Raw genomic sequence first — 22,739 nt, forward strand, 5'->3', positions numbered from 1 at the left:
CCAGGAAGCGAAGAGACTGAACCCACAACAGGCTAGGTGGGCCTTGTTTTTCAGTCGATTCGACTTCACCCTATCGTACTGCCCCGGCTCTAAGAACACCAAATCTGACGCGCTTTCCAGGCTGTTCTCTGCCACCAACAAAGAGAGTGAGGTTGGACCTATTATCCCTGTGTCCCAGATTGTGGCCCCTGTCTGCTGGGGTGTCGAGGAGGCCGTCCGACGAGCTCAACGCCAGGACCCCGGTCCTGGGACGGGGCCACCAGGCCTCTTGTACATCCCTCGACAAGCCCGGGCCAAGGTTCTCCAGTGGGGTCACTCCTCCCCTCTCACCGCCCACCCGGGAGCTCGGAGGACCCTGGACTTCCTGAAAAGACGTTTCTGGTGGCCGAGCATGGAGAAGGAAGTAAGGTCATTGGTCCTGTCCTGTGAGGTATGCACCAGAAGCAAGAACCCATGACAGCATCCCCCAGGGCCTCCTGCATCCTCTGACCATTCCCCGGCATCCCTGGTCCCACGTGGCAGTCGACTTCATCACGGGTCTCCCTGAGTCACAAGGTAACACTGTCATTTTGGTCATAGTTGACAGATTCTCCAAGGCCTGCCGCTTTATACCACTGTGCAAGCTCCCTTCTGCCCTTGAAACAGCTAAACTAATATTCAATCACGTCTTCCGAGTCTTTGGTCTCCCACAGGATATCGTTTCAGACCGGGGGCTCCAGTTCTCCTCCCGAGTATGGCACGGGTTCTGCAAGCTCATCGGGGCCACTGCCAGCCTCTTCTCTGGGTTCCATCCCCAGTCCAATGGTCAGACAGAGAGGCTCAACCAGGACCTGGAAACCACCCTGCGAAGCCTGGAGAAGGATAACCCGACATCATGGAGCACCTGGCTGCCATGGGCGGAGTACGCCCACAACACCCTGCAGTCATCGGCCACCAGGTTGTCGCCGTTCCAGTGCCAATTCGGGTTCCAGCCACCTTTGTTTCCAGAACAAGAGGAGGACGCTGGGGTGCCCTCGGTCAACCAGTACGTCAGACGGTGTCGCAAGACCTGGAACAAGGTCAGGAGGACTCTCATTCAGACTTCCAGAACCAACCAGATTCAGGCCAAAGAAGCCTTAGAAGGCCTGCCCATGTTTTCCGCCCTGGGCAGTGGGTTTGGCTGTCCGCCAAGGACCTTCCGCTGCGGGTGGAGAACCGCAAACTTGCTCCTCGCTACATTGGCCCCTTCAAGGTGGTGCGCAGGGTGAACCCTGTCGCCTACCAGCTCCAGTTGCCCCAGACTCTAAGGATCAACCCCACATTCCATGTTTCCCTGTTGCGGCCCGTACTGACATCCACGTATGCCCCTGCCCCTAGGAATCCCCCGCCCCCCCGCATCTTCCAGGGTCAGACTGTTTTCACCATGCGCCGCCTGCTGGACTCCTGCCGGGTCCGCGGGGGCCTTCAATATCTAGTAGACTGGGAGGGCTATGGCCCTGAGGAATGCTGTTGGGTCCCTGCCCGGGACATTTTAGATAAAGGACTTTGTAGGGACTTCCATTCGGCCCATCTGGATCGCCCTGGGAACGTCAGGAGACGCTCCTAGAGAGGGGGGGGTCCCGTTAGGACTGGGACTGTTTTGGCCTCTAGAGGCCGCTGTTATGTTTATCTTGTCATGTTTGTTTTGGCCTCTAGAGGCCGCCACTGTGTTTGTCTTGATTGCCTGTTTCCTGCCCCGCCCTGTTCCTTAATTAGTTTGTGTATAAATACCCCTCTGTTTGTTCCCTTGTCACGGAGTCTATGCTTTTCGTTAGAACCTCTGTCCCATGTCCTTGCTTTTGCCCTTGTGGTTTTGGCCTTTTGTTTTCTTGTTGGATTTTTCACTTAACCTTTGGTATCTTCTGAGCGTTTACATTTTTGCCTTTTTCTTATTTGGTCTTTGAACTTTTGGATTTTCTTTTTTTGATTGATCTTCTGAGTGTTTTGCATTTTGGATTATACTTTTTGTTTTTTGCCCCAGAACCTCTGGATTATACTTTTTGTTTTTGCCCTGGATTGTAAATAGTGTATATAATGTAAATAAACTGTTTTTGATACTCTACTTTCGCCTCATGCCTCTGCACTTGAGTCATCCCCCTGGTGGCCTAGTGGGGGTTTGCTGGATTATCACACCAGCGAACCAGGTTCGAATCCCAGCAAAACCCTAACAGTGGCGTACCAGCCTTGCTAAACTCCTTCCCTTCACACATCTCCATTCCCAGAAACCCAAACAACCAGTTGTAACCTGATAGAGCCCCAATGAATTCTTCATGCAACAGTGCTCAAACCAGTCCTTAGGGCAAGACAATCCACATTTTTCTCTATGCCAACTTACACTACACAAGGACAGACAAAAATGTGGATCATCTGGCTCTGAGGATTGGTTTGGCAATCACTGACAGAGGACAAAAAAAAAAAAGTGACAAACACCTTAGCAACATACAAAATACCTCGTTATAGAGAGTCTATTACAAAGAGAAAACAACCCCATCCAAATAAAGGATGCTTCCACCACAACAGAACTAATAATGTGTCGGTCACGAACGAGTTGGCTTTATGAGTTGGTTCCTTTACATGAACAATGGGAGCCGGCTGATTTCTCTTTCTTGTTTTGTTAATTAATAGTAAATAGTTAATAATTAATCTTAATGCTAACCTTCCCTGAAGACAGTCTGACAATATTTCACTGTTAACACAGTTTGATGCTGCTTTATTACTTGTTATATGGCAAACCAAGTCACTTTTTGAGTGCAATTTGCTTGGAATGGCTTGTGTTTTGAATAGTTTATTATTTGTCATTTTATTTGACATGGACATCACAGGAGCATTAGAATTGTAACACACATTTATGCACAAGCTCTAGAATCACTGGGTTTATTGTTTGTCGGAAATGTTAATTTACAACGTTCAATATTAATTAAACCTTCAATACACATGTGTGATAGTGTTTGATGTTTTTACATGTATACCAAACATAATGTACAATAATGGTATTCTGGAAATTATAAGGTTTAGTATACAGTAATTACATTGAATAATTTAAGTGACATATATGCACACAACAATCATGGGTCAAAACGTTGCAAAATTTGGCACATCAGTGAGAGCAAGCAGAAATAAATCTGGAGCAGCATTAAGTGCTGGATTGTACTTTTGTTCATTCACTCATTCATTCATGCCCAGTAACTGCTTTATCCAGGTCACAGTGTATTCAATGTTGTCGTGAGTTGTGATGGGCAGGATGCTAGTCCATTGTAGGGCATCATGCACACACATTTTCAGCTCTTTAAAAATCTTCACTGTCCTACAAGGTCCTGCGAATTTTCTTATAAATGGTCATTTTAATCCAGCTTAATGGTCATTTTAATCCAGTTTAATGTCTGAGCCAGCAACATTACAACCAGTCACAACACTTAAATCTGACCGTTCCGATTCCCACTGGAGCCATAACAAAAGATTTCTGCAAATGCTACTAGATCGACAGGGGGTAGGTACATTCATATTTCAACATTGCCGTTTTGCTCCCGTTCCCTCAGGACACCATTACAGCATAATAACAGAAAATTTATGGTTTTCACTGTGAGTGGGAATGGGGCATCATACATCTCATATACTGAAACCTGTGTTCTCTTACATTTGCTCATTTGGCTGGTGCATTTATCTAATGCAAGTGTATCCAGTGACTTACAATTGAGCCATGGTACAAGTGAGTAGTAGGAGGTTAAATGACCTTGCTCCAGGAGCTTGGTGATGCTGGGATTTCAATTGGAAACCTTCTGATCAATAGCTAAAATCCTGAAACACTGAACCACTGCTGCGCTAAGCAGCACTCTAACCACTGAGCGACAGAGCCTTAAATGTCGTATGAGACCTACTTATCTATCGTTTTGTGTTTGTTTCCTATTTCCTGTGTTTTTAATTGATTAATGTATTGGCAAGTATTAGCAGATCTGGGAGAAAGAAACCCTGCTTGTGAAAGAAGTAGGAAGTGTTATACACAATAATAAGTCAGTTCAGATTTCATCAGGCATTTAAAGAGCCTCAACTTTGCCAAATTATTCAATTAAAAGGGAATTTCTTCCAAAATTCCCTTTTGGTTGTATCCATTTGATCAGTACTCACTGCTGGATAAATCACTTGGCTAGAAACAATCACCTTGACCTGGTCTTGTGAACACTATAGCTTAAAATAAATATAGTGGGGAAAATAAGTATTTGATACACTGCCGATTTTGCAAGTTTTCCCACTTACAAAGAATGAAGAGGTCTGTAATTTTTTATCGTAGGTACACTTCAAGTGTGAGAGACAGAATCTAAAAAAAAAAAATCCAGAAAATCACATTGTATGATTTTTAAATAATTAATTTGCATTTTATTGCATGAAATAAGTACTTGATACAATAGAAAAACAGAACTTAATATTTGGTACAGAAACCTTTGTTTACAATTACAGAGGTCAGAAGTTTCCTGTAGTTCTTGACCAGGTTTGCACACATTGCAGCAGGGATTTTGGCCCACTCCTCCATACAGATCTTCTCCAGATCTTTCAGGTTTCGGGGCTGTAACTGGGCAACACGGAGTTTCAGCTCCTATGGAATCAATTTTGTGCCAAAATGTTCATACAATACTTTTGAAATATCACACAAAAACGACAAATCAAAATACAAAAAAAATTCAATTATTTAGACTGGCAAACAAATTATTCGTGTAATCGTGCAAAATCATCTATTACTCTTCAGAAACCTTTTATTTTTGTTCCGCGTCTTTCTCAGTTTTGTTTGACGTAATTTATTTTGGTTGCGATTCCAGCTTTCTCGTTTGCGCTCCCTGACTTTTTGCTTGCAGTTTTGGCACAAACTTCACGTGTGGGTGGGCTGTCCAGGAATGCATTCCCATTGGGTAACTTGTGTTTGACTGACAGCTACGCTCAGCGATTCCCCCGGAGGCTGTTGCGGCCATTTCCTACTCGGATTTTGGCGGACTGTTTGACGAGTGACCGATCCATTGACGGTAAACAAGGATCGAGTGGACTTCAGTGGTGACTATGATATTGAATTTACACTTTGTTGAATTAATTCAGTATCATAGTCACCACTGAAGTCCACTCGATCCTTGTTTACCGTCAATGGATCGGTCACTCGTCAAACAGTCCGCCAGAATCCGAGTAGGGAATGGCTGAGCGTAGCTGTCAGTCAAACACAAGTTACCCAATGGGAATGCATTCCTGGACAGCCCACCCACATGTGAAGTTTGTGCCAAAACTGCACGCAAAAAGTCAGGGAGCGCAAATGAGAAAGCTGGAATCGCAACCAAAATAAATTACGTCAAACAAAACTGAGAAAGACGCGAAACAAAAATAAAAGGTTTCTGAAGAGTAATAGCCTGATATTTTGCACGATTACATGAATAATTTGTTTGCCAGTCTAAAAAAATTGACTTTTTTTTGTTTTTTTGTATTTTGATTTGTCGTTTTTGTGTGATATTTCAAAAGTATTATATGAACATTTTGGCACAAAATTGATTCCATAAGCTCCCTCCAAAGATTTCCTATTGGATTCAGGTCTGGAGACTGGCTAGGCCACTCCAGGACCTTGAAATGCTTCTTACGGAGCCACTCCTTAGTTGCCCTGGCTGTGTGTTTCGGGTCATTGTCATGCTGGAAGACCCAGTCATAACCCATCTTCAATGCTCTTAATGAGGAAGGAGGTTGTTGCCCAAAATCTCGCGATACATGGTCCCATCCATCCTCCCCTCAATACGATGCAGTCGTCCTGTCCCCTTTGCAGAAAAGCACCCCCAAAGTATGATGTTTCCACCCCCATGCTTCACGATTGGGATGGTGTTCTTGGGGTTGTACTCATCCTTCTTCTTCCTCCAAACACGGCGAGTGGAGTTTATACCAAAAAGCTCTATTTTGGTCTCATCTGACCACATGGCCTTCTCCCATGCCTCCTCTGGATCATCCAGATGGTCACTGGCAAACTTCAGACGGGCCTGGACATGTGCAGGCTTGAGCAGGGGGACCTTGAGCACGCTGCAGGATTTTAATCCATGACAGCGTAGTGTGTTACTAATGGTAATCTTTGAGACAGTGGTCCCAGCTCTCTTCAGGTCATTGACCAGGTCCTCCCATGTAGTTCTGGGCTGATCCCTCACCTTTCTCATGATCATTGATACCCCACGAGGCGAGACCTTGTATGGAGCCCCAGACCGAGGGAGATTGACAGTCATCTTGAGTTTCTTCCATTTTCTAATAATTGTGCCAACAGTTGTTGCCTTCTCACCAAACTGTTTGCCTATTGTCCTGTAGCCCATCCCAGCCTTGTGCAGGTCTACAATTTAGTCCCTGGTGTCCTTAGACAGCTCTTTGGTCTTGCCCATGGTGGAGAGGTTGGAGTCTGATTGATTGAGTGTGTGGACAGGTGTCTTTTATACAGGTAACGAGTTCAAACAGGTGCAATTAATAGAAGAGGAAACCTTTATTTGTCACATGCACACTTCATCCTCTGCATTTAACCCATCTGAAGCAGTGAACACACGCGCAAACACACCCAGAGCAGTGGGCAGCCACACCAGAGCGCCCGGGGAGCAGTCATGGATCAGGTACCTTGCTCAAAGGCACCTCAGCCCAAGGCCACCCCACGTCAACCTAACTGCATGTCTTTGGATTGTGGGGGAAAACGGAGCACCCGGAGGAAATCCACGCAGACACGGGGAGAACATACAAACTCCACACAGAAAGGTTCTCGCTGGTTTGAACCCGGAACCTTCTTGCTGTGAGGTGACTGTGCTAACCACTACACCACCGTGCCACCCACAGGTAATGAGTGGAGAATAGGAGGGCTTCTTAAAGAAAAACTAACAGATCTGTGAGACCCAGAATTCTTGCTGGTTGGTAGGTGATCAAATACTTATTTCATGCAATAAAATGTAAATATTTAAAAATCATGTGATTTTTTGGATTTTTTTTAAGATTCTGTCTCTCACAGTTGAAGTGTCCCTACGATAAAAATTACAGACCTCTCCATTCTTTGTAAGTGGGAAAACTTGCAAAATCGGCAGTGTATCAAATACTTATTTTCCCCACTGTAAGTAAGTAAGTAAGTAAGTAAGTAAGTAAGTAAATAGAAGGCAGATTTAAGATGAAGAAAAGTTAGCATGGCTGAACTGATGAACTTGAATCTGAGACAAAGCATCTATACCGATAGAAAAACATTGACTGGAAGTAGCTGATTGTGTCAAGCTTACTGTGTTCAGATTATGGAAGAGATTTCACACACACTGGACCACATATTCTCTTTAAAAAAACAAACAAACAAAAAAAAGGGGTCTGAAGACATTACCTCTGGAGAAGAAGGAGCTGATCATGAAACAGAAGCTGATAGTAGCCACAGCAAATACAAGGAGAAAGACGAAGACTAGTGTAGGGTCACTATAGGTCAGCACTGCGCCATTTGGACTCACCTTTAACATCAAGAACACAAGACATGCTTTACAAACCCAAACCACCTGACACAGAAATGTCCAAATCCAATGCTTTACTGTTTCTCCATTTCTAATATTTGTTTCAATGTATCATAACTTCATGTTACATTCTAGAAAACTACCCTACAAGGAAGAACTGAGTGTGTTACTGAACTGTCATTTCTTATGATTGGCACAAAAATTGGAGCTAGACAAACTTTATTCATAACTGAAAGGTGAACCCAACACTGGTTATACAACATAATGAAGCCAGTGAAGGCAAGTAAAACTCACCTGGATACAGCAGAGCAAGGTGACAAAGAAGATGGAAATGGAGAGAAAAATGAAGAACATGAGGAACCAGGCACTCCAGTGCAGCCAGTTGCTCAGACCCATCATTCTCATGTATTCCTGGGAAATACATTTTAAAAATCCTTGTCTCATTCAGAAAGTTCACAATGTAGCACAATCATACCAAATAAATGACACGCTCATGCATCTTCTCCACCCGTTCCACAAACACACCTTGAGTTTCCTTTCCTTCTCCTGCACGATGGCTCGGACAATGTTGAGGGACGTGTAGGTGAAACTGAGCACCAACAGGAGGGGCAGCTGGTTCTGGATCGCCAGGATGAAGACGTCATAGATGAAAGCCGGGTAAGGGAAACGTGACAGCACGACCTGTGTCTGCATGAAGAGGGCAGTCGCCGCTGTCCTGTTGTAGGCCTTCATGATGGCTTGATCCACAGCATGCTGAATCATCAGGAAACCCTCACGGTAATAGCCTTTTTACGTATGACAGTAAAACATTGTATTTGTTAATCCATCCCCTGTTTTGGTCTTTATGAAGGCCTGGTTAATACTTGATGCATCATTAAGTAGAAGCATACTCTTATGACCTATGCTTACACATTCTCAGCTACATCCCCAAAACATCCCTGTCTATCAGGGTTCCATGTCAACCAGTACAATTTTCAGCAGCTTTATGCTGCTAGACACTGACAAATGTGTGTCCCAGAACAAGTGAAATGGAGTTGTTAAATAAATACAATTCCAAAAAAGTTGGAATGCTGTGTAAAATGTGAACAAATACAGAATGTGATGATTTGCAAATCATGAAAACACTATCTTTCATTGAAAATAGTACAAAGACAACATACAGTGGTGCTTGAAAGTTTGTGATCCCTTTAGAATTTTCTATATTTCTGCATAAATATGACCTAAAACATCATCAGATTTTTACACAAGTCCTAAAAGTAGATAAAGAGAACCCAGTTAAACAAATGAGACAAAAATATTATACTTGGTCATTTATTTATTGAGGAAAATGATCCAATATTACATATCTGTGAGTGGAAAAAGTATGTGAACCTCTAGGTTTAGCAGTTAATTTGAAGGTGAAATTAGAGTCAGGTGTTTTCAATCAATGGGATGACAATCAGGTGTGAATGGGCACCCTGTTTTATTTAAAGAACAGGGATCTATCAAAGTCTGATCTTCACAACACATGTTTGTGGAAGTGTATCATGGCACGAACAAAGGAGATTTCTGAGAACCTCAGAAAAAGCGTTGTTGATGCTCATCAGGCTGGAAAAGGTTACAAAACCATCTCTAAAGAGTTTGGACTCCACCAATCCACAGTCAGACAGACTGTGTACAAATGGAGGAAATTCAAGACCATTGTTACCCTCCCCAGGATTGGTCGACCGACAAAGATCACTCCAAGAGCAAGGCGTGTAATAGTCGGCGAAGTCACAAAGGACCCCAGGGTAACTTCTAAGCAACTGAAGGCCTCTCTCACATTGGCTAATGTTAATGTTCATGAGTCCACCATCAGGAGAACACTGAACAACAATGGTGTGCATGGCAGGGTTGCAAGGAGAAAGCCATTGTTCTCCAAAAAGAACATTGCTGCTCATCTGCAGTTTGCTAAAGATCATGTGGATAAGCCAGAAGGCTACTGGAAAAATGTTTTGTGGACGGATGAGACCAAAATAGAACTTTTTGGTTTAAATGAGAAGTGTTATGTTTGGAGAAAGGAAAGCACTGCATTCCAGCATAAGAACCTTATCCCATCTGTGAAACATGGTGGTGGTAGTATCATGGTTTGGGCCTACTTTGCTGCATCTGGGCCAGGACGGCTTGCCATCATTGATGGAACAATGAATTCTGAATTATACCAGCAAATTCTAAAGGAAAATGTCAGGACATCTGTCTATGAACTGAATCTCAAGAGAAGGTGGGTCATGCAGCAAGACGACAACCCTAAGCACACAAGTCGTTCTACCAAAGAATGGTTAAAGAAGAATAAAAGTTAATGTTTTGGAATGGCCAAGTCAAAGTCCTGACCTTAATCCAATCGAAATGTTGTGGAAGGACCTGAAGCGAGCAGTTCATGTGAGGAAACCCACCAACATCCCAGAGTTGAAGCTGTTCTGTACGGAGGAATGGGCTAAAATTCCTCCAAGCCAGTGTGCAGGACTGATCAACAGTTACCGGAAACGTTTAGTTGCAGTTATTGCTGCACAAGGGGGTCACACCAGATACTGAAAGCAAAGGTTCACATACTTTTGCCACTCACAGATATGTAATATTGGATCATTTTCCTCAATAAATAAATGACCAAGTATAATATTTTTGTCTCATTTGTTTAACTGGGTTCTCTTTATCTACGTTTAGGACTTGTGTGAAAATCTGATGATGTTTTAGGCCATATTTATGCAGAAATATAGAAAATTCCAAAGGGTTCACAAACTTTCAAGCACCACTGTATCAAATGTTAAAACAGAATTTTAGTATTTGAAAAATACTGAATTGGCAACTGGAGGCAAATTAGTATCCTGTAGCCTCACAAAGTGGCTTGTTCTCAAATAAATAAATAAATAAATGTCAAGTTTGGACATGTTATATCATCAGGCAGTAGCCTAAATGTGATACACTGATCTTTTTCACATGTTCACTGAAAGGAAAGAAATATTAAAAAAGAAGCAAAATATGCATAAAATTACTCCTTAAAGAAGTATTCAATTAAAAGAATAAAATAAAAGAATAAACAGGTAGTAAATTACATAAAAGAAGAATTAAATGAAAGAAGCATTAAATTACTCTTTGGATTTATATTTTGAAAAATTGTATATATATATATATATATATATATATATATATATATATATATATATATATATATATATATATATATCTCAGACCAGCATAGTTTTTTAGAAAAAAGTTGCAGGCAGACTGATACAGAAACACACTCAGAAACTGGCGTGAATATTCAAGAACATCTTGTGGGAGCAGGCACAGATGGGATTCATATAACCACTTCTCCTAGAGTTTAACAGACCTTCAAATTACAAAACTACTTTATAAATTCTCTTATACATCTAACACACTCACAGACCTTCTAAAAAAATGCTTCCTTGTATTACACACCATGTTCTAATGCTATCTTCAAAAGTTTTTCACATGAAAAGCTTTTTCATCTTTATTTTCATAATTAGTTTCATGTTTTAATTATCAGGCTTTTGCACTGCATTGAAAAGGTTACCTACATTTTGGTAATATTTCCTATAGAATAAAAATGCACGGTTTGATGGCTTAATAAAACAAGTAATTACAGTGTATAAAAATATTTTGAAAAACGTATTATTTGAGGGCTGCCTACAAAGTGCCTTCATAACACATTCATAAGTACTGCATAAATATTTTATAAAGCAATGCTGGCAAATTTACGAAAGGCTTATGTCAAAGCAATATCAAGGCACATACTATTGGAGATTTTATGCAACTTCATTTTTTACGCGATTATAATTAGGAGTTGACAAATTTAGACACTGGGCTGCTGCATATTTTTAAGATATGGATTTTTAAAAATACATAGTAACAGTATCTCAATCAGCTCATAATGATAATTCCATGTAAAGACAAAGTTACATAAAACCTCCAATATCATCCATGTTTTGACATAAGCCTTTCATAAATTCTCCAGCATTGCTTTAAATACTTGTGCAGCACTTATGGTTGTAATATAAAGGCACTATGGAGGTACCCTTCAAATAGTGTTACTGTAATGCATGCATGCATGCATGCATGCATACATACCCATCAACCACTCAAAAGATTTTCCTCCAGTAATAAAGGAAATGGGTAAAGGTCAGTAACAATTAGCAAAGCCGTGTTTCTAAAGCTCTCACTTAGAACTTGAAGGGATGTTGATGTCAAGTTAAGAACTCCGATTGTAACTGCATTAGACCTAAAGCCAGTGTTATAATCAATATAAAATGCCCTGTCTAAGATCCAGTTAACTTCCCAAATAAGAACACACAATTATCTGTGGAGTGATCTCACATCACCTCAAGTGCTGTTAACATTACAGCCTGTAGCTTGGTTGCTCAGGTAAATGAACCAGTCAGTATATCAAGACAAATGGCCCTTTTCCACTGCATGGTACCGACTTGACTCACTTTTGGCTTCAGCAGTTGTTTTTCCACTACAGCTGGTCATTGTAGCGATGCCGCATAAAACTGCAGTGATGTCCTCTTCAACATGACACACAGGAACATCTTTATTATTAATACAGTACCTTGCAAAAGTATTCATACCCCTTGAAATTTTTCACATTTTTCCACCTTACAACCACGAACTTAAAAGTTTTTTTTATTGAGATTTTATGTGATAAACACAGAGTAGCACATAATTGTGAAGTGAAATGAAAATGATAAATGGTCTTCAAATTTTTAAACAAATAAAAATCTGAAAAATGAGATGTGCATTAGTATTCAGCCCCCCTGCATCAATACTTTGTAGAGCCACCTTTTGCTGCAATTACAGCTGCAAGTCTTTTGTGGTATGTCTCTACCAGCTTTGCACATCTAGACACTGAAATTTTTGCCCATTCTTCTTTGCAAAATAGCTCAAGCTCAGCCAGATTGGATGGAGAGCGTCTGTGAACAGCAATTTTCAAGTCTTGCCACAGATGCTCAATGGGATTTAGGTCTGGACTTTGACTGAGCCATTCTAACACATGAATATTCTTTGATCTAAACCATTCCATTGTAGCTCTGGCTGTATGTTTAGGGTCATTGTCTTGCTGGAAGGTGAATCTCCTTCCCAGTCTCAAGTCTTTTGCAGCCTCCAACTGGTTTTCTTCTAGGATTGCCCTGTATTTAGCTCCATCCATCTTCCCATCAACTCTGACCAGCTTCCCTGTCTCTGCTGAAGAAAAGCATCCCCATAGCATGATGCTGCTACCACCATGTTTCACAGTGGGGATGGTGTGTGCAGAGTGATGAGCAGTGTTAGTTTTCCGCCACACATAGCGCTTTGCATTTAGGCCAAAAAGTTCAACTTTGGTCTCATCTGACCAAAGCACCTTCTTCCACATGTTTGCTGTGTCCCCTACATTTCTTATGCCTGTCTTTCAACAATGGCTTTCTTCTTGCCACTCTTCCAAAAAGGTCAGATTTGTGGAGTGTACGACTTATAGTTGTCCTGTGCACAGATTCTCCCACCTGACCTGTGGATTTCTGCAGCTCCTCCAGAGTGATCATGGGCCTCTTGGCTGCTTCTCTGACCAGTGTTCTCCTTGCTCGCTCTGTCAGTTTAGGTGGATGGCCATGTCTTGGTAGGTTTGCAGTTGTGCCATACTTTTTCCATTTTTGAATGATTGATTGAACGGTGCTTCTTGAGATGTTCAGAGCTTGGGATATTTTTTTTATAACCTAACCCTGCTTTAAACTTCTCCAGGCCACGGGGCTCGAACCCGGACCTTCTTGCTGTGAGGCGACAGCGCTAACCACTACACCACCGTGCCGCCTAGACTTGACTTTTATGAAATTTAAATCTCACTCAGCTAGATAACGCATACAAAGTACTGACACAGATACTAGTAAACAATCCGGTTGTCATAGCAGCGTGATTCTTGACATCTAAAAAGGTTGCTTTTCTCAGTGAATAAAAACAAACAAAAGCTGAAATACAAAGAAAATTTTAATTTGGAGGGGAGGAGTTTTTAATAGATAGATAGATAGACAGACAGACAGACAGACAGACAGACAGACAGACAGACAGACGGATGAGGGTGGCAAGGTGGTGTAGTGGTTAGCACTGTCACCTCACAGCAAGAAGGTTCTGGGTTCGAGCCCAGCGGCCACCGAGGGCCTTTCTGTGTGGAGTTTGCATGTTCTCCCCGTGTCCGTGTGGGTTTCCTCCGGTTGCTCCGGTTTCCCCCACAGTCCAAAGACATGCAGGTTAGGTTAATTGGTAGCTCTAAATTGACCATAGGTGTGGATGTGAGTATGAATGGGTGTCTGTGTCCATGAGTCAGCACTGCAATGACCTGGCGACTTGTCCAGGGTGTATCCTGCCTCTCGCCTACAGTCAACTGGGATAGGCTCCAGCTTACCTGCGACCCTCTAGGACAGGATAAGCAGCTACAGATACTGGATGGATGGATGGATGGATGGATGGATGGATGGATGGATGGATGGATGGATGGATGGATGGATGGATGGATGGATGGATGGATGGATGGATGGATGGATGGATGGATGGATGGATGGATGGATGGATGGATGGATGGATGGATGGATGGATTGATTGATTGATTGAATTGAATAAATTGCAGGGGGGTTGCTGCTTCAATGATTGGGCTTATTTTTACACCCAAACACTTGACACTCGGGCATCTTTCAGGTTGTTTACAATAATTGTGCGAAATGACTTTAGATTTATGCAAAATGACCAGATACCTTCCTGGTACTATCAACAACTTGGATGGCCTGATGGAAAACCAAAAAAGGTGAGTAGAGTCGAGTCAAGCTGGTACCAGGTAGTGGAAGAGGGCCAAAAATAGAAAACAGTCCTTACCACTTGCTGTGGTGGCTAATTGTTCGATCAGCGATGACTAAGCCACTTGCCTTATTCTACTCACTGCTTGAGAACTAAACTCTTGGAAGACAATTCTTATAAAGGCTCACTTATCTAAATGTATTCTCATGAACCCAGCAATACAAAAAGTGGCAATGCGTTTAAATCACTGACCTGGAGTACCCCCACGTAAATCATGCTGCTCTCGAGGTCCAGGCAGCTGAATAAGGGGGAACAGGCTGAGAGTGTGCCAGTCAAGGTCATTGTTTGGATTCAGCTCTGATTTTTCCCTGGAAGGAGCATTTCGGGGGCTGTAGGTGAACCGCAGGTGATATCTGACCTGCAAGGAAAAGGAATGGTAATACAACTAGGTAGAGAAGAAGAAAAATATTATGATTTAGTATTAATACACAGGTGATTACAGAAAATCACGTGCGCTGATTATCGAGAAATAATTTGAATTTCTTGACCAATTACTTCGAGCGACTCGGCAAAATGGCGGCCAAGCACTTTGTCACCATAAGTGAGGAAGAATTACAAATAATGAAAGAAAATGCTGTTCCTAAAAGCACTAAAGATGCTACGAAGTTTGGTCTAAAACTATTCAAAGGTAAGGTGGAATTGTGATTTATTTTATCTGTTTCAAAGCAAAGTATTTTATGTGACTCTGTGTAGATAAGTGACACAAGTCTGTGTGCACTGATAGTACATTTGCATGCTGCTTTTGAAGTTTGAAATAAATTATTTTTTTTAAAATACAATTTTTAAAAATAAGCACCTGTGTATTTATACTAAAACAATTATCCACCTCAGGTTCAGTGAACATCGGTGAATAATAACCTCCACTTCGTCTCGGTTATTATTCACTGATATTTACTGAGCCTGAGGCAAATAATTGTTAAATAACAGACGTCTGAGCGCATGCCCAGTATATGTGAATGGCTTTCAGGCATGTGCATGTGGATGGAGATTATTTCTGATATGGAGCCAAAACATTTATCTGGAGGGCTGACGGTTGTGTTGGCTGAGCAAATAAACAGACATCAGGACACGAACCCAGAGAAATTACTCAAAACTAGTTCCAAAACAGTTTGAGCACAGTGGTTCTAAAGATCAAATCCGTAATGCTTTGTTTGCTGTTTTGAATGCTTGACACTCTTTACACAACACTGAAACAGTCAATATTTATAAAGATTCTTTTAAAGGGACCAGGGTTTTGGTTTTGACCATTAAGCCTTTACCTGAAGTGGGAGAGGATCATCATCTTGAGTAAAGGAATGCTCAAACACCACTGCTGCCAGGATCTTTGCTGATTCAGGGTCTGTCTTCACATACTCCTCAAACTGATGCTCGGTCTCAAACCCACGCACTGGAGAAAGAAAGCAAGAATAAAGTTCTTATTTATAATACAACATGTTTTAGCAGTAAAATAATGATAATTCTTAGCAAACTGTAGAGAACTTCAGTCATTGTTGGAACAATTTGGTGCTACAGGATGGTAACTCAACCTTGTCTAAGCATAATAACTGTTCAGTGTAAAGTAATAGATGTTTTTATTGTGATTTAATAACAACACTTAATTAAAGCGGAAGTAAACAATGTTTTATTTAAAGCAGATACGCAGAACGTTTATTTTTAAATAAATTTCTGAGTGGATAGCATCTCCATCCTTGACTCTTGTATGCTGCATAAATGGGAATAAAAAATTTATATATTTTTGAGAGTTAAAATCGACCGCAAAGTTGGCATTCGAGCTTCCCTGCTGAGCTAGCCATGTCTGAGCACGTGACGTCACTGCGATAACCGGTTTTAAAGCCGAGGCCTTTTACAGCTATAGACCAAAGTCATATAAATAAAAATTTATGGTGAAAGTAAGAAATACCGTTACCGACTTGCTCAACTAAGACTGATTTGACTTCATTGATTGTGGGTTGACTCTCATTATAACCTATGCAACATACATGTACATGCATGCATTTTCACCGATAAAACATAAAAGGCTAATTAAATAATCAGATGAACTGAGACAATCACATTCTGAAGCAAATTAAATAATCTTATACCAGTAACTTACACACACAATACAAGTTACATGTATTAATCTAAATGCAGGTAAACAATGTGTTGTTTTTGTTTTATCCAAATGAGGAGTCGGAGCTTACCTGTCTGTGTTCTCGCTTCTTGAAGGCCGATCTTGTGGCCGATTGTTTTGAAACAATCTGACTTTCAGTTGTTCGTTCAGTTCTCCGTTCATTCACTTCTTCCACGTAAGGACGAGATGGCAGTAATATCCAGCTTAGAAATAAGATGGCTGGTCCACTCATTCTCTCCATACTGTGTATTCCGCCATTACTGATCGGCTCAGGCAATTACTAAAACACAGGACGGAACGTGATGTCACCGGTTTTAGCAACAACCGCAGGGAGGTCACTGCCCGAGTGATATGTCCCGTCCCATCCTGGGTTTTACCAACAACCCTCAGCTCACGCTCCAAGAGGACTGGTGCAACTGAACTCCCTTTAAAAAAATAAAATAAATACTTTCCTTTTCTTGTTTAATTTTTCTTTACTCGTTGATACTGCACCCTCTTTCAATATGGGCTTATAGCCAACGCTCCTCAACAGATCAGAGGTTTCATACGAGTCTTCAGTAAAATGTGCAGAGCAGAGGAGAGACCACTTCGTAGGCGCCCAATGTGTCCATGAACTTCTCGTAAAATGTGTCCAAATCTTTGCAATTTGAACATTCTTGGGCCATGAATGCAACGTAAATCCACCTTCTGTCATATTGCTGCACCAGCCAAAAACACACCTGTGTAGCATGGAGATAAATTAGCTTAAAATGGAGGATCGGCATTGCAGTCAGCTCTGTGTTTTACTATAGCGGAAATGGTGAGGAGACCGATAGACTTCCTGTTGTGACGTTACGGACGTCAAGGTCATTTACTCAGACAGCTACCTATATAAATCACTGCCGTCTTATTTCTAAACTGGACATTGCTGCCATCTCGCCCTTATGTGGAAGAAGTGAATGAACGGAGAACTGAACAAACAACTGAAAGTCAGATTGTTTCAAAACATTTGGCCACAAGATCGGCCTTCAAGAAGCGAGAACACAGACAGGTAAGCTCCGACTCTCATTTGGATAAAAAACAACAAAAACAAAAACACGTTGTTTACCTGCATTTAGATTTATACATGTAACTTGTATTGTGTGTTTAAGTTACCGGTATAAGATTATTTAATTTGCTTCAGAATGTGATTGTCTCAGTTCATCTGATTATTTAATTAGCCCTTTACGTTTTATAGGTGCAAATGCATGCATGTACATGTATGTTGCATAAGTTATAACACCTATCCTGTTTTAATGAGAGTCAACCCACAATCAATGAAGTCAAATCAGTCTTAGTTGAGCAAGTCGGTAACGGTATTTCTTACTTTCACCATAAATTTTTATTTATACGACTTTGGTCTATAGCTGTAAAAGGCCTCGGCTTTAAAACTGGTTACTGCAGTGACGTCACGCACTCAGGCATGGCTAGCTCAGCGGGGCAGCTCGAATGCCAGCTTTGCAGTCGATTTTAACTCTCAAAAATATATTTTTTTAAATTCCCATTTATGCAGCATACAAGAGTGATGGAGATACTAGCCACTCAGAAATTTTTTTAAAAATAAAAAGGTTCTGCGTATCTGCTTTAAGGTTAGAGCTGGGCGATATTTAACAAGTATGCACCTAAGGTGAAGTGAATAATAACCGAGACGAAGTGGAGGTTGTTGTTCACCAATATTCACTGAGCCTGAGGCGGATAATTCCTTTAGTATAAATACACGTGATCATTTTTTTTAAAATTGTAAAAATCGTATTTAAAAAAAAAATCATTCATTTCAAACTTCAAAAGCGGCATGCAAATGTAATAACGGCACAGCGCAGAGTTGTCACTTATCTCCGCCGCCTCACATAAAATACTATGTTTTGAAATCGATAAATCACAATTCCACCTTACCTTTGAATAGTTTTAGACCAAACTTCGCAGTATCTTTAGTGCTTTGTGGAACAGCACTTTCTTTCATAATTTGCAATTCTTCCTCACTTACGGTGACAAAACGATTAGCTGCCATGTTGCCAAGTTCCTCGAGGTGATTATTGAGAAATAGTCCGAATTTCTCAACCAATCAGGTCATGCAATTTTCTATAATCACCTCTATATTTATACTCAACACTGTTAATACAATACTTAATGGTTCTGTGACAAGTTAGAATTTTTTTTAAACTTGCTTTACTATCATGGTTTGTTTCCATATATTAGGAATTTGTCCTGTGGAATCCTTACATATTAAACTTTAAATAGCAAAAAGAATTAGAAATATTTGGAATATTAATTTATGTCTCGACACTTGTTTTAATTGGAGAGAGAGAGAGACGGGGGGAAAAAATCATATGAGCCAGGGAAAGGGGGGCTGCTTAAATCATAAAAATCTAAAACTGTTATCCACTAGAGCTACAGCCCTCAGCCAACAGGCAGACAAAGATCAAAACAATGAGGACAGACAAGTTCCACAGTCTCAGAGGCTCCAATTTGGGAAACTGCAAAGAGGGAGATTCCCGCTCGGAGGGAGACAAGTTTGATATATATGAATGATTGATTCACCACATTTCGTGTCAATTAAATCTTATTAATAGTAACAGATCTAGATAAATCCAGTGACTATAGATCGAACTTTAATATGCCTAAAGTCAATGTTAATGTCAATAATGACTATTATATATTGCCAATGGTAGACCCTCTGATGATAATGTTCTTCTAATAATATTCTAAGTTAGTAAAAGTCAGACAAAAAAAGTCAGACAAGTTCGTTAGAATCTAATGTCTGGTCTGGTGATCTAACCCTGTCAGATATAGGGTCGTCTTGGTGCTGTCCAAAATAGTCTGCCATTCATCCCTGGCGACCATTGCGACTGGCAATCCGAACTTTACCTTGGTGATTTTCTGATATTTTTGCTTCGTAGTTTGGCTTTCGCCATTTCCACCAACGGAACTTCGTTTCATTATCTCATTCAAGAGAACAAAGTTAAAGACGAGCAGGCAAGAAATGCAGATGCAAAAAAAACAAACAAAATGGTTGAGTGTCATGGGTTTTCTCGTTCTCTCACGCGTATCATTAATAGCGCCATCTGTATGCTTTATTGGTAACTGCTAAAACATTGGGTGGCTCAGTGTGACCCCGCGGCAGACCGAATTCCACTCGATTCATATGCGCGCTTGATCTGTGTGCGCATGCCTCCAGCATTCACTCCAATTCCCCCGTTACGCCGATCAGTGTACCGACCGGGGAATCGGCATATACCGCGGGATACATGCTTGAGTCTACCCATACAATGTCAGACACACGAAAAGCGGAAAGTCAACTATTAATTTTCGTCAACATAAATGTATCAAGTTCAGGGCCGTAGCAGCATTTTAAAATCACAGAGGTCCGTGATGCGCAAAGCGCGCGCCGAAAAATTTTCGACATATTTAAAATGAGAGGGATGAATTACACGTCACACAAGAGATCTATTCCTGAAATTACTTTTAATGGTGTTTGAACTGAATATCATCAGTTTTGAAAAAAAAATCATGTATGTGGCAAGAGTAAGAATAATTTAAGCTTGTTTAATGGTTTGATCTGGCCCAAGCAATGAGGACAAAACTGTGCTGCTTCGAAAATGTAAATTTAACAGCTTCATGAAAGTGCGCTGATGGTTACTATAGAAACCCCGTGTCTCCCGCACTGTGTTCCTCCCCCGAGTCGCGCACTCATTCGTTTTTGTTCTTGGTCTCAGAGCCACGCGCACAAAACAGACACAGAAGACAGAATCAGCGTTTAACATAATTAACAATCCACTTTTTATGGAGACATTTTAATGTTATTCTTTTTTTTTATCCAGTTGAATATTTAGCGTACAAATGTATTTTCAGCTCTTAAAAATGACCAAGGTCCAGACCTCGGTGGCCTCATAGCTGGCTACGGCCATGATCAAGTTATATATATATATTTTTAACTAATCATGTGTAGTAAGGGCAGGCGGGAGATTTTTTTGTTGTCAGCAGGAGGTCGGGAGGATTTTCTAAATGTTCCCTAAAGCAGGAGACCTCCCGCCCACGGCGGGAGAGTTGGAGCCTCTGCAGTCTCATTGCCTCTATGGAAAAAGTAGCTTGCTCTGTCTGCTTTACCTGCTTCCAATGTACCTGCCTTGCCTGAGGCACAGCCTTTATTTTTCTCTCATTTCTTTTTAATCAGGAGTAACAGGTAACACCAGCTTTTCATATGCAAACAAATGATAACTTAATAGCCACTGTATCTGCTCAGTGACAAAGAATTGAACACCGAATAGAAAAGTCTCAAGATACAGTATAAGCTACAAGCTCAGCCTGCAACTTGTCACCACCCATTAAATGACAAAGCAATGAAACAATATCCATGGGCATCCTGCACAGCTTGTTTTCACCCAAGCAACTAGCTCCATCACATGATCCACTTTGATTGAACTGGGCTGAACTGCAGTATCAGGAAACTAAGTGCTTTTTCCCCTTCCTCTTTTCGAAAATAAGACTACAGCAGTCAGCTCATTTTTGAGCAGCTGAAAATTCTGCTGCGTAATTATCAAAATGAAATTCACCTTGTGACTTATTTGCTGTAAGTACAAAGAAAGATTATGGTCTGATGGCATGCCCTGGACATTCTCCATGCAGTGTATTAACTACACACAGCACAGAGGACAAAACCTGCAAGCTTGACTTTTCATGACTGCAAGCTGGGTCCTTTTGGCAGGATACATTTATAGCTGATATGGGTCATTTAAAAAAGTCATAGACAGCCACAGTTCTGAATAATCAAACTGCTTAATCTTTTGCTCTCTCTCCATCGTGGCCTCACCGGCACTGATGAAGCCCTGTTTCAGGCTGAGCTGCACATCCTCAGCCACCTGGCGTACCACGCTGGAATTTGCCGGCACATAGGCGAGTTGTAGGTTTGAGGGGAGCAGAGGAGGAGGCCATTTCAGTGAGAAGCTATCATATGATGTGGCATTGGGGTAGTTGGTAAAGGACACCTTCTGACGCAGTACAATTAGGATGGCGGCGAACAGGAGGGGCAGTGTGATCTCCACCAATGTCACCAAGATTTGACGTTTCTGTAGGGACAATGAGAAAGTGCAGGACAGAAAGTGAGACAGAGAAAAAAATTGGATATAAAGTGGAAAAAAAACCCACATTAGATCATAAACCTGTATTGTAAACCCTCAAGCTAGTTCAGTTAGCTGTTTGTAGTGATGAACCATATACGGTTGCAGTCAGAAGAAGTTTACATACATGGACATGAATGCCATGACATAATTAGGGTTTCAATGAATTGAAACTTAACTGTTCTTTTTCTGTGGCAGAATGATTGTACAACATACACATTTAATAGGGGGGAAAAACAAGAATTTGGTGCACAAGTTTTAATTTACTTTGGGTTTTCTGAAATCAACCCAGGGTCAAAATTATACATACAGGGTCAAAAAATATACATACACCCACTTAGATTATTAATTCAGTGGTACTGAAAGCTCCAAAATGTCTTTTAACTTGCCAAGGACAAGGTGTCTTAACTTCCTGTTAGTGATCATGATTGACTACAGCTGGTAGTTGCTCTGTGCCAACATATAAAGGGTTTGTTTGACAGCATTAATTGGCCTAACTAACACACAGTATAATGGTAAAGTCCAAGGAGCTCAGTGCAGATCTGAGAGAGAGGATCATAGAGTTATACCTCTTGGAGCCATTTCTGAACAACTGCAGATTCCAAGCTCATCAGTTCAAACCACTGCATGTAAGTACAAACTATTGTCAGGTGTAGCCACTTTGCAAAGCCACTTTGCTGGAAGAAGGCCCAAACGGTCACCCTCAGCTGAAAGAAACTTGGTTCAGATGGTCAGGAACAACCCAGGAACCACTAACGCCCAGGCCTGCCATGAACTGGAAGCTTTGGGAACACCGTCTACAGTCAAGCAAGCTTTATATCACCATGGACTGAGAGGCTGCCATTCAAGAAAGAAGCCCCTGCTCCAAAATTGACATCAAGCTCGACTAAAGTTTGCAGTTGACCACATGGACAAAGAAAAACCTTCTGAAGGAAAGTTTTATGGCCACATAAGAATGTTTGAATTGTTTCATCACAATGACCAGATGTTAACTCTGGACAGAGTGTTCCTGATGTACACCGCTGACAGGATGAGTAGCTGGTCTGTGGAAGTTGGGGTGGCACATTGTTCTGTGCATTAAACTCTAAAGAAATAATTCAGTACATCTGGAAGTGAGGCATAACCATCACCACCGACCTTGCTGGGTATGACTTCTTCACATGG

General features: G+C 41.3%; 1 protein-coding gene across 1 annotated transcript in view; it reads right to left on the reverse strand.

Annotated features, from left to right (window-relative positions):
• Window positions 1-22,739, reverse strand: part of abca3b (ATP-binding cassette, sub-family A (ABC1), member 3b) — a 138,506-nt gene that overhangs the window by 88,109 nt on the left and 27,658 nt on the right. The window contains 6 exon segments of the mRNA XM_060901407.1: window positions 7,361-7,481; window positions 7,776-7,892; window positions 8,007-8,266; window positions 14,526-14,691; window positions 15,593-15,720; window positions 21,269-21,524. Coding sequence (XP_060757390.1) covers window positions 7,361-7,481; window positions 7,776-7,892; window positions 8,007-8,266; window positions 14,526-14,691; window positions 15,593-15,720; window positions 21,269-21,524 — 1,048 coding nt within the window.

This window comes from Neoarius graeffei, chromosome 20, assembly GCF_027579695.1.
Source record: "Neoarius graeffei isolate fNeoGra1 chromosome 20, fNeoGra1.pri, whole genome shotgun sequence".
NCBI classification, from domain to species: Eukaryota; Metazoa; Chordata; class Actinopteri; order Siluriformes; family Ariidae; genus Neoarius; species Neoarius graeffei.